Here is a 12,200-nt window from a genome sequence, read left to right as displayed (position 1 = left end):
TAAATATCTGTGTTCTTATAACCATGAACCATTTTAATAACACAAGTTCTTTTTGTATTTTGACTAAATCAGATGAAGGCAGAATACCCATGCTAATAGCTTTTTCCATAAGTAACCTTTTAACCTAATTAGAAATATTTTACTGATTTAAACGTGTTAGCTTGACTAATTTCTGCATTTATACAAAGATGTAGCTTTTCAGTACATTCATTTTTTTCACATAATGAATTAGCTTGTAAGTTGAGTATAGGTCACTCCTGAGTTTGTTTTGTCCTTGAACTACTAGAATAATGTTTCCTATAAATCAGTATTTTCTGATTTATACTATTTAAAGAAAAAAACTTAAACCTGTAAATAACATCGCCAACTTATTTCAAAAAAAGTAATATTATTTGTAGGGTGATCATATTTCCTGGTTGTCCAGGAAAGCACAAGATTATGTCTTGTGAAATTATTAATATTGTTCCCTTTGACTCACACAATTGCTCATTCTGGACAATAACTTATTTGGTGATATAATTATTTGTTCCAATTCATTTTATTAAACCCGAATTTCTATGGTGGCTGACTATTCTAATGTACTGAAGAATTTTAAATTCTCATTGGTATACACAAAATATATTTGAATCATTTATACTCAAGTTTATCACGAAACAGGGAATTTGAATTCAAGGGCATAGGAAAATTGGTTTTGAATCTTTTAAAAGAACAAAGTTTCTATTTGCTTATAGAATATTCTCTGTGCCGTTTTGACCAGGTAAGTTATAACAGCTACCACGTAGTCCCGTGTTGTAGCTAACTTATCTTATAATTCATGATATTATATGATATGATAAAATAAAATGTGTTTTGATTGCTTTCAGTGCTGGTTACTACACAGGACATGTATATATTCATTTTCACTTTAATTTCTGTCAATGATGATGCTTCACTTTTACCATTTTAATTGATGTGTGACTGCTAAGAAGTGAACTAATAAAGAAATGCTTGATAGCCTAGTGAGAAACTGAGTTTGTGAGGAAAAACAAATGAGAGGATCTGGGAAAATAAATTAGGAAAAATATATAACTAGATAATCTTTTTGAAATGAGTGAAAATACCATAAGAGAGGAAATGAACTGATCAGCATGTTCTTATATTTAAAAAAAGCAACAATTCACCAGATTGAAACAAGTCAGTTATGCTATTCAGTATAGTTTTTCATTTTTAATGAGATATACATATACAAACAATTGTGATTTTTATCACAATTGAACTATCTTGATTTTCAGCACAATTTTATTGTATGTTTATTATATGCCAGATACTGATTTAGGGGCTGCAGTTTCTGTTCTCTTTGTGCTCATGGTCAAATAATACAAAGATTATGGATGGGTGCAAAGAAATATCCTGTATCACTATAAATAAATAAAATACTTAGAATCATAAAATCTCAATGATTAAATCTGAGCATTCTGCTTCATAATTCAATACATTTTATAAGACTGGAACAAATTCAATATGATCTTTTTCTCCCCTTAGCCTTTACTCTCTTTATGAGAAAGCCGATTCCTTTGGAGGGATACATTTACTTAAAAAAAATAATTTGTAGGCCATAAAAAGATCTGGTTTTTATACAATTTAAGAAATGAGATAAATATGAATCATTCTTTAAGTTTTTAACTATGTAAACACTTTCTGGTACAGTTTTCTGTACCAGATTTAATATATGTAATTTAGAGTTTATTAAATTAAATATATAACAAGTTTTCATTGATATTCTAAAGACCTTTCTAAAAATGTGAAGGCCACATATGTTTTCTATCCTCTGATCTTGTGTAAATTACAAAGTAGAGATTTTTTTGTCGATAATTTAAAAAGTTAGTTTCCACATAATTCGTGGTTGGTATATAAAGTATACATTTCCGATTTGAGACAGATTTGCATAAATGTCAAAATTGTCATTTTTAGAAAGCCAAACAACAGAAAGTCTGTGACTATTAGAAACCAAGGTCATGCTGAAATATTTTGACACTAGATAGGTCTGGAATGGGGATACAACTTGTTTCCATTGTATTTGCTTCTTTTACATTAATGTGCGATTCTAAACACCAAAAGTCAGGCTCTTTTTCTTAGAGTATTTTTTTTTCTTTTTCACAGCACGGAAAAGGATATGCTAGTCAATTCTACAGGATTTACCTGAAGCAGCATGATTTGCACAAAGTCGACCAACAAAAGCATCAACTTTTCAACTTCATTATCTTGGCCATCCAGTTAGTTGTGTGTAACTGAGTGTTAGATTGCTGGCGGAGTCATCATGGCCAATTATAGGACCTAATTGCTCTCAGCAGGCCTGAGAAATGAGTTGAAATGTGCAGAACTGTAGAAACTTTAGGCAACTGATTTTGCCTCTCCGATCAGTGTGTGCCTGTTTACAGCACTATATATCTTTCTCTCTCCAAATGTCACTGAGCCCTCTAGATGTTTATATTCACCACAAGAAGCCAGTCATAAGATAAAGGAAATTTGTGCATTATAAATGCAATATCACTGTTTTCAACTTGACTGTTTTATATTATTTTTGTGTGATCAAGTGTTCCCCAAACTATTCCGACTTTACAAGAGAGATTGTGATTATGTTCTTTTCACCCGTGGGTTATAAAAATGTTGTATTCTGAAGACCCACAAAATATCAAAGACATTCTGTAGTTTATACACCGTGTGGCAAAGTGTTTACTGTACTATTTCAAAGCTTCTAAATAAATATAAAATATATATATTATATTATATAATTTTCCTAAAATGTGGTACAACTCAGTTGGTTTTTAAATGGATTCATACAGTCCACATCATACAATAAAGTAAAAGGTAATTCAGGGTCCCAAAGATAAACTAAGGAGAAAATAATCATTAATAGTTTCCTTCCAGTTTGCATATCTCATTCAACCCTGTTTTTCCTTGTTTGAAAGAAAATGAAGCTACAAAAGCTACAAAATTTTGTCAATAACTCATACTGAATTTTCAATGCCAAAGATCTAGCTGTCGATGTTATCAGAGGAGCACTGAACATGTACTATGAAGATATCTAACAATCTACATTATTTCGATTCTATTTCTATGGCTTTGAATTTAGAATCATTTAAAGCTTTTATAAAGAATCTATGAATTCACCTGTATTTGTTGTTAGAAAAAAAGCAAACACTGGGTGTCTGTACATTTCGTGGTGTAAAATATGTAATGGAAGATTACTATTTTAAGAAGTCTTCAATCATATAACTCACACAGAATTTTATTTTACATCGTTTGCATAGTTTTGTGACTTCTAATACACATGCATATAAAATCTATTTATAACTCTATATGAATATATAGAGATATACAAATATCTGAACTGGTAAAGAATAACTATAAGATATAACGGATCTCTAAATTTAACACAAATCAAATAAATTTGAAGATAGAAACATGGTACATTCCTGTTTCGGTATTACATTATGTGTGAAAATTTTATAGTTTAAATGTAGTCAGTGTTTATCAATGAGAAAATTCTTCATGAGTCAGCCTTGGAAGGTGAAGCTTGCGTTTTAATTTATGCCAATAAGGTTAATTATTAAATTCAATGAGATGCATTTTCCTTTAATTTACATATTTTCCGTTTTTTTCCTACTGGTGTTTATTGCTTCTTGAAACAATTAAGAGAGGGAAAAATCAGAAAATGTGAGATCATCTTTTAAGCAAAAAACGGAATTGTCACAACTCCCCTGTAAAAAAGCCTCAACGTTACATCAAAACGTTTGCTCAATCCAAATTACAGATCGATTTTAAAATATTTCCCTTAATTTTTTACTGATCTTATGTCCAATGATAGTTTGAACTTGGTTCTCTGATTAAAGAACAGATTAAAGCTTAACACATAAATGTTTTTGGCCTAATTTTACATCACTTAAATGGGAATATTTTCCCTAGATTTAACATTAAAATGCTTACATACATTCATAGGTTTTTGATGTGTATATTTGAGTGATATCTTGATATCACTTACTGTTTTCAAATTAGACATCAATATCGCAGTCTCAGTCTATTTGTATATCAAAATAATGTGCGTAATGTTCCAGTCTTTTGGGGACCCTTTAAAATACATGAAGCTGACCCACCATATATGACAAGAAAAAGCACATACATTCACTAAGTGCAACAGTAAAATTTTCTCAAACTTTCAGCATTACTACTTTAATATTTTGAATGATAGACTGTTTTAGTAAGGAAGTGTTCCTACATAATTTAATGGGAGAAAAGTCTGTTTGTTGTAATTGCTTTTTAAACAGGAAAATGATTTTCTTGTTGAATCACTCTGCTTTAATTAAAACCTTCCATTCACCATTTTAAAATTATGGGGAAAACACATCCATCTGCCCCATTAAGTGCATTGAAAATAAGGTCATACTCACTTCATATACAATAGCCACAGTAATTCATTTGACTTAAATAAAGTTTCTTTAATTAATGTTTTATATCACTGTATATAATCTCCCTTGAACCAACTTCTTATAACACATATTTGTGTGTTAGTTTTTTAAAATATATCATAGTAACCAGTTATACTAATTATATAGTTATACTAGTTCTCGAATTTTATCAGCAATCTTTAAAAACAAAAAACAACAAAACTTTTATCTAATTTGAAGGATCTAATTTTATGTTATCATTTTCCAATAAGATTATTTAAACATGAAATACTAAATGGTTAGATTATTAATCAAGTATCTATTGCATCCAGAATAAATCAGAAGTTACAATAGAGTAAGACTATGATTTTAGTAAATTGACTAATGTGTTATCTACCAATGAGGGAGACTACAAAATAGAAGAATGAAACCAACCAATAACAAAAGTTTCCAAATAAATGTTTATTAGATTGGTATGCAAAGGAATTTTAGAATAGGTTTTCTATTTAATCTAGTCATCCTAATATCCAACATTCCATTATTTTATACATATCAGAGAAGAATAATACCTAAATTAGTAGACAGTATTTCATCAATAAATTATTTCAGAAAAGAATAATCATGACATTTACGCCTTATTAACATGGTTAGTTTTAGAGTAAGAAAATGTCAAAATATTTTCCTGTGGAAATAGTGTCTTAATGTTTCAAAGGTATGTCAAATGACAATTTTTAGAAATATTTCATCCACATGTAAAATTCTAAGTTTTAACTTGTGAACATAATTTTGTGAAATCATTTTACATCAAGTATTTAAATATCACATCAGAATTACTTTACAGATATAATGATGTTTGTGTTATTATGTGTGTCATCTTTCTTGGGAAATATGTATATTTTATTTTATGAAGATATTAAATGCAATGCCTTTATCAAACATTGCAAATTAAGTACTATATAGAGATTTAAATATTTTAATTACTCTTTCTCTTGTCTCATTTCTTAATAGTGTTATAAATTGCTGTCAGATCTTTCTTAATGTAGAAACCCTCCTGCTTCTTCAATAAGAGGAGGGAAAAAAATCCTCACAGTCCTCTTCATAAATTTTAATAACTGTGCATTAATTGTACCATTTTACCTTCCAAAACTTACATACTGGAGTAAAGTTCATCTTTAAGATAATTACTCAGAATGTTGCAAATGTTAAGCAGGATAAAGAAAATTATTCACATTACTGACTGATAATAGCACTGTTACTTGTCATTACCTGTGGTATTTTTTCTCCCCCTTATATTTCTATGTGTGCTTTTAATACCCAAGGAACTAAAAAAAACCTAAAACATTGGTATACTTGATAATTTTTCTGAAAATCTTATATTTTTCATATTGTAATTTCTTGGGTTCTTTATCTTTTTCAACTCTAATTTTGTAGTGGTAAAGGCTTTGCACTTAACATCCTTTTTATGTTCCTTTTTAACAAGGAAAAACAGAAAATGACAAAATTCCATATTTTTTATGCCTCGAAGTAGTAAAATTATTTTATATATTGTTAACCCTTCAAGGACTATCCCTCTGCTAGGTCAAACAAAATCCTTATACCTTAATTTGTGAAACTACTGTTGAGTAGAGTATTTTTTTTCTTCTAAAACTTGGCATAGGTTTTAGATTATAGCATTCTACGGGAATGCTGGTAGGTGGGTGCCGCCAGAGTATTGCAGGCAATAATATGACTACAATTCTAATATCCTTAGTGTGCATGCATGTATTTCTGACCACTGTTATTTTTTAAGTATTTGTAAAATTAGAAAAATGGTTTTTATTTCTTGAAAACTTGTCACATGCTTAGTTTGAAGTTTTACACTCCAGACGTTTTTGAGTTGCGTGAAAATATTGCATTAACGATGCAAAAAAAATTACATTTTCATGAGACTCAAAAGTTTCTGAATGATAGAACTCAGACTTCCAATACATCCATACATCCTTAAGCTGAAAGAAAGCAGGGAATTTCAGCTCTAAATACATTTTCGAGACAGTTATCTGTGAGTGAAAACAGGGTATTATAACAAAAGATGAGTTTAAATCTTAACTATAGTGTTTGTTACTGTGAATGCTATAATAATACATAAGTAAAATGAGTGTAAATGTAATATATTATTTTATACTGCTGTATACATATGAAATAAATAAAACTAGGATACATATTATGCCATTCTTCCATGCATGGATCTTCCACTGACGCCTGTGGGAGCTTTGAATAAAATCAGTAGCAAAATATGGCCCTAAGTTTAAAAACAACTAATGCTGATCTAGTAATTTCAGTCTTAATATAACAAGTCTAAGGGAACATTTGTTCAAAAATGAGTCTCATTTGAAGCAACATATGCTAAGTTTAAAGGATTTTACTATATCTATAGTTGTGAAAGTAGGCATTTAGTTCCATATGATTCTCATGATACCCACAATGAATATTTTGAATATATATTTTTCCACCTGATGTTATATTTTCTTTTCAACTCTTTTGATTTGTAGTAATACCAAGGGCCCACAAGGATTAATGCAGAGGTTGTACATAAGATATGAGTGCCTTCAAGCAATAAAAGAAAAAACATTTTATCTAAAATTTTGCAAACAAATTATTTCATATTGAAAGTCGATGGAAACCTAACAAAAAAAAATTCATATGGGTATCATTTACCAAGGAGAAAATATAAATTAAAGTATAAATTTTTTTAATGTAGAAATAATCTGAATGAATCTTACACAAATTTACATTCTGAAACAGCCAAAAAGTTACAGAAGAAATGTTGTGTTTCTTAATATCATATGTGGTTTGTATAACTGATTTTCTTGAGTTCAAACTATACCTGTCTGGTCAGAGGTTCATTTTTTGAGGCAACCAGGAAGAGCACTAGGTATTTGTCTTGCTTGAAACGTATAATAAAGCCAAGCCTATCGTGGGAAAGAATTGAATAAAATATACAGGAATGATAGATCTCCATGAAATGTTAACAGCTATATTTTCAAGTTGCTTTGGTTCCCCAGAAGACCTGTACCTCCTATTTCTTACTTTTGCCCTTTCTGGGAATCATATCATGGACTCTTCTACTTAGCAAAGGTTATGAATTTTCATGGGTAAAATTAAACTGTATTAGATTACAAAAATATATTAAGGCCCGACAATGAGGGGATATAAGAATGCGTGGTAATATCTGCCTTCAGGAAAATTCTAGTTTACTTTGGGAATCAAAGAAATTATGGCAAAATGTTAAATAATCGAATGATCAAATAATTAAGTTGTCAAAATTGGTGGTCAAAATCTGACAGTGGGTGCTGAGAGCAATTCAACATATTAAGAGGATAACATAAAAACAAAAATAAGCAAATAGAATAGGAAAAACGTAGAATAGAAAAGTATCAACACACATCATTCATAGTAAAAGCAAATAGTTCTTTGTGAACCGTGTTTTCAGATACATGAGTGAAATAGGTCACAATGTGAGATATATTTCTGACTGTGAATCATTGCCCCGAATGTTTGAAAAGCACTGTACCAGATGATCTCTATTTCAAATTTAAACTTATTTCATGCTGTGGAAAGACAGTGAAGATCTTTCTGAAAAGTTACTTCACATCTGAATCTTAGTCTTTACCTTTGTAAAATATGGAGAAGTACAGTTAGTTGTAGAATTTTTGTGAGAATTAAGTGAACTGATGTATGTGAAATGCATAGCACAATGCTAAAACACAGTAAGTGATATATTTTATTATTAATATTATTTTCCATTACTTTACCACTATTCTTGGTTTCCAAAATATGGAATACAGTCTACAAATGGAAATAATTCTTTTCTCAAAATTCCACACTGCTTTAAAGTTGTCTTTAAGAAGTGCTAATTTCAAACCCTGAAGATGAAAATAGACTTGACCTTGGTATCCACTTGTCAGCTCAAGCCACTTTTGCCTCTCTATTAGAGGTACGGAGTCCAGGAAATAAAACTCACAGCTGAGTTCCAGTCATCTCCCTCATCTCTTTTGCAAATCTCAAATTGTCCTTTATCCCTACTCTTGAAAAATACACATGTATGATTGCACTAGGAAATATTTACCTGATCTTTTTCCTTGACCTCAATGTGCTTTCTGAAAATCTTTCTATTCCCATGCAAATAAATATTTGTTGAATTACTGCATATTTGATAGAATCATATTTTTCACATAGATTTCTTATACTATAAAAAGGAATTTGAGCAGAATTCAGTAGCTGCTTGATAGAATTGGATATTCTTTTAACAGTTCTATCTGCCAACTTTTTTTGTGTGTGAGGAAGATTGTCCCTGATCTGACCTCTGTGCCAATCTTCCTCTACTTTGTACGTGGGATGCTGCCACAGCATGACTTGATGAGCAGTTTGCAGGTCCGTACCTGGGATCCAAACCCCCAAACCCACAAACCCACGAACCCCAGGCCACCAAAGCAGAGCGTGTGAACTTAACCACTATGCCACTGAGCCAGCCCCTAATTGAGGACTTCTTGAAATTGTCTTTTCTTAGCTTGGCAGGCACTATTCTCTAGAGCTGTCCTTTGGCTGTTCAAATTTTTTCTTTAATTTGTCTTTTGTTTTTAATCAATTGAAAGTTTTATTTCCTTGCCGTGAAAACTAAATTTAGATTTATCAGCTAAAATAAGGCAGTTCATATTAATCTGTGACCAAGTTACATGTTTCTAAGGAAGCATTTATATTTTAAAGGAAATGTATTAATCCACGTAAAAACTTCTATTGAGATTATTGTGTAGATGAAGGTACTTTTTGTTTTATTTCCTCTTAGGGACTTTTCTGAGAGCAGTTGATAATCACTGGGCAACTTCTCAACCAATCTGCCTAGAAGTAAGAAACATTCAATTAACATTGCCATCACTTAACCTGGAACACAATCTCTACCCCCTCATCATCCCCACTCCCCTTATGAGTGCCAGTGATTTTTCTCTTAATCATGACAACTGGAAGAAAACAATTATTGACATGGTGAATTGCATAAACCTGAAATTCTGAATTTTATTCTAAAAGTGTGAGAATTCTTTTATTCTTAGTTGTGTTTCTTAATTAATAACAGAGGGAATGGGCAATGTCAAAGTTTTCTGGTAATATATTTGTCTCAAAATTGATCTCTGTGTGTGTATGATGGGGAAAGGTATTAATAAATAAAAGAGAGACTCATATGAAGGAATACACGAAGAGAAAGAACCATCTTATAGGTAAATACATTCTATGCCCTTCTGTTAATTAGTGTTTAGAATATCAAAATGCCTGGTGGAAGATAATAATGTTTGATCATCAGCAAGCTAGCTTGGGCTTTTCCACACTTGGGCAATCAGTGATCAACTTCTTTTGACATTGTGTGAAAACCACCCTTACTTATTACTGGGCTAGACAGACCACAAAGAGACAACACAATGGGTATAATAAAATATACCAAGTAAAGCTGAATTAGAGAGAGAAAGTGAGAAATGAGAGAGAGAATGCAATTATCTTCCTTCATTCTCCAATAAGTTTTAAGAGACTGAAAAGCAGTTTTAATTTTTGAAGTCCATGTAGTTGTCTACGTACATAAGTTAAAACAATGAGAAAAGTAATGAAAATGTCGCTTGGGTAATTCTACTTAAAATCCAACAAAGAATGAAGTAAAGTGATACAGTATGCCCTAAGAAGGAGTAAAAAACAGAAGAGAGAGAAAAATTTTATTTAAAAATATAGTAATACCAAACTCTCTCATTGTGATACCTTTGTAGATGCTCCCTTTGTTTCAGTTGTTTCTGTGACAAAGATGTATGGATTCACATGCCAGTGTTTGCAAATATTACTCAGCCTAAAGGTGTCTCAATGATCCTAAGATAATGCACTTGCAAGTGCATTCAGCAAATATTTTTGAAAAAGTCATAACACCTTCATGCTGTTTAACCTGTATTCATCAGCCATCATCGAACCTCTATTAGCAATTAATCTTATTTTCTATGTTTTTTTTTTAAGTAGACCTCATAGAATAATAGAATTTTAGTGCAAAACAGAGCCTTGAAAATATTCTGGTCCTTATCCTACCTATGAAGAAAATGAGACAAATATAGAGCAACCTATGGAAGAACCCAACCATAATCCAACAAACTCATTTACCCAAACCCTTTCTCTTGCTTCTGAATTCTCAATCTGGGTCAGGATATGTTTCTAGTCTCTGTGTCTTATTTTAACTTGAAATCCAAAGAGTAACTATATTTAAAAATATACAAATAAACCACAGCATCTAGAGCTTCACTTTATACTTTAAAATTTCAGTGCTCTCCCTATGCCACATGCTCATCTGTAAGGATGATTCTCATGTATAAGGCACTATGAAATTTGGCCTAAAGACAGTTCTGACTGTCCTTTTATGATTTATATTTAGGATAAAGTGTTGTTTTAATATATGCATTTTTATTCCTCTTTACCAACATGTTATGTTGGCAGTGAATAAGCAAAACTAGAGTCAAGTAAATATAAGTACTTCTCCTGGAGAAATCATATTTAACAAGCTGTTGCTTCACCAAGAATAGGCTTGACTTGTGTCTGGCCTGGTGATGCAGCAGTTAAGTGCCCACGTTCCGCTTCAGTGGCCCAGGGTTCGCCGGTTCGGATCCCAGGTGCAGACATGGCACCGCTTGGCAAGCCATGCTGTGGTAGGCATCCCATATATAAAGTAGAGGAAGACAGGCACAGATGTTAGCTCAGGGCCATTCTTCCTCAGCAAAAAGAGGAGGATAGGCAGCAGATGTTAGCTCAGGGCTAATCTTCCTCCAAAAAAAAAAAAAAGAATAGAGTTGACTAACCTGACTTTACAAAATCATCATCATCCCACCTAATAAATTCAGCCAATTTAGCTCAACTTACTTTAACTAATTTAGTTAAATACTGAAAGAAAAATAAGAAGGTAGGTAAAGGATTGTTTTAATCATCAACTATTCAACTATTCCCCCTGTTGGTGAGGGAGACACTTCTACCCTAGGGTTGTGGCATGGAGAACACGCAACCTCTGACCCCGGACAGACAGATGAAGTTGACAGTTCATTAGTCACATAGTCTCACGGCCTGGGAGAGAAGGACACCACACAAAACACAGGGCCACACTGAGGCTACACTCAGAGAGAAAATCAGGGACAAGGAGAAGCAGGCTCCTTTGGTATCAAGAGGAGGCTTTCTCCTGGTTCCTACTGGAGGATGTGATTGGTTTATTTGAATTGGATGGTTTGACAAGAAAATGAAAGCTCACTACTTAAGGAGGAACTGTGACTGGTCCTCCTGATAAGGGTGGGGGATTGTGTTTACGGGAGGAGAACAAGGAGGGTGGTGTTAGCCCATGTGAGGCCCTCCTGGTTATGCCAGGTGTCAAGGCAGCACATAACATTGGGCCTTAATTTTAGTCCTTATCCCATAATCGACTCCTTGATGCCTTAACATCAACTGTTACCGTGGTGGTGAACTGAGATTTCTAGGGAGAAGAAGTGCCTCTCTAGGATGTGAAGTAGGCACTTGACCAGGAGGAAGAGGGCCACATAGTGAGGTGGTCTTCATAAACATGAACTTTAGAGGGGTTCCCTCTACGGCCACTAAAGTAAACTGAGGAACCTGCGTGGCATTAGTATAGGGAGTGCATGTCTGCAGCGGATGTGAATTTAGGCTAACCCATACCTGTGGCAATAGCAGGAGGTCCATTTACTGTCTTTGGAGTTTTTTAAGGGGGGAGTTACATGTTAT

The 12,200-nt window shown here is 32.5% G+C and overlaps 1 protein-coding gene across 2 annotated transcripts in view; it reads left to right on the top strand.

The window, feature by feature from the left end:
• Positions 1–12,200, top strand: part of PCDH10 (protocadherin 10) — a 61,653-nt gene that overhangs the window by 37,846 nt on the left and 11,607 nt on the right. Inside the window, exon 5 of one of the 2 annotated variants that reach the window (XM_023636550.2) lies at positions 2,140–2,761. The exons of the other annotated variant lie outside the window; for it this stretch is intronic. Within the exon in view, the coding sequence (XP_023492318.1) occupies positions 2,140–2,159 (20 nt within the window). The 3' untranslated portion in view covers positions 2,160–2,761. Of the gene's footprint in view, positions 1–2,139; positions 2,762–12,200 lie in introns of those variants that run through there. 2 annotated transcript variants of the gene reach the window in all.

This window comes from Equus caballus, chromosome 2, assembly GCF_041296265.1.
Source record: "Equus caballus isolate H_3958 breed thoroughbred chromosome 2, TB-T2T, whole genome shotgun sequence".
In the NCBI taxonomy this organism is placed as follows: Eukaryota; Metazoa; Chordata; class Mammalia; order Perissodactyla; family Equidae; genus Equus; species Equus caballus.
Note: the sequence above shows the minus strand (reverse complement) of the source record. Positions and strands in the feature narration are given on the sequence as shown.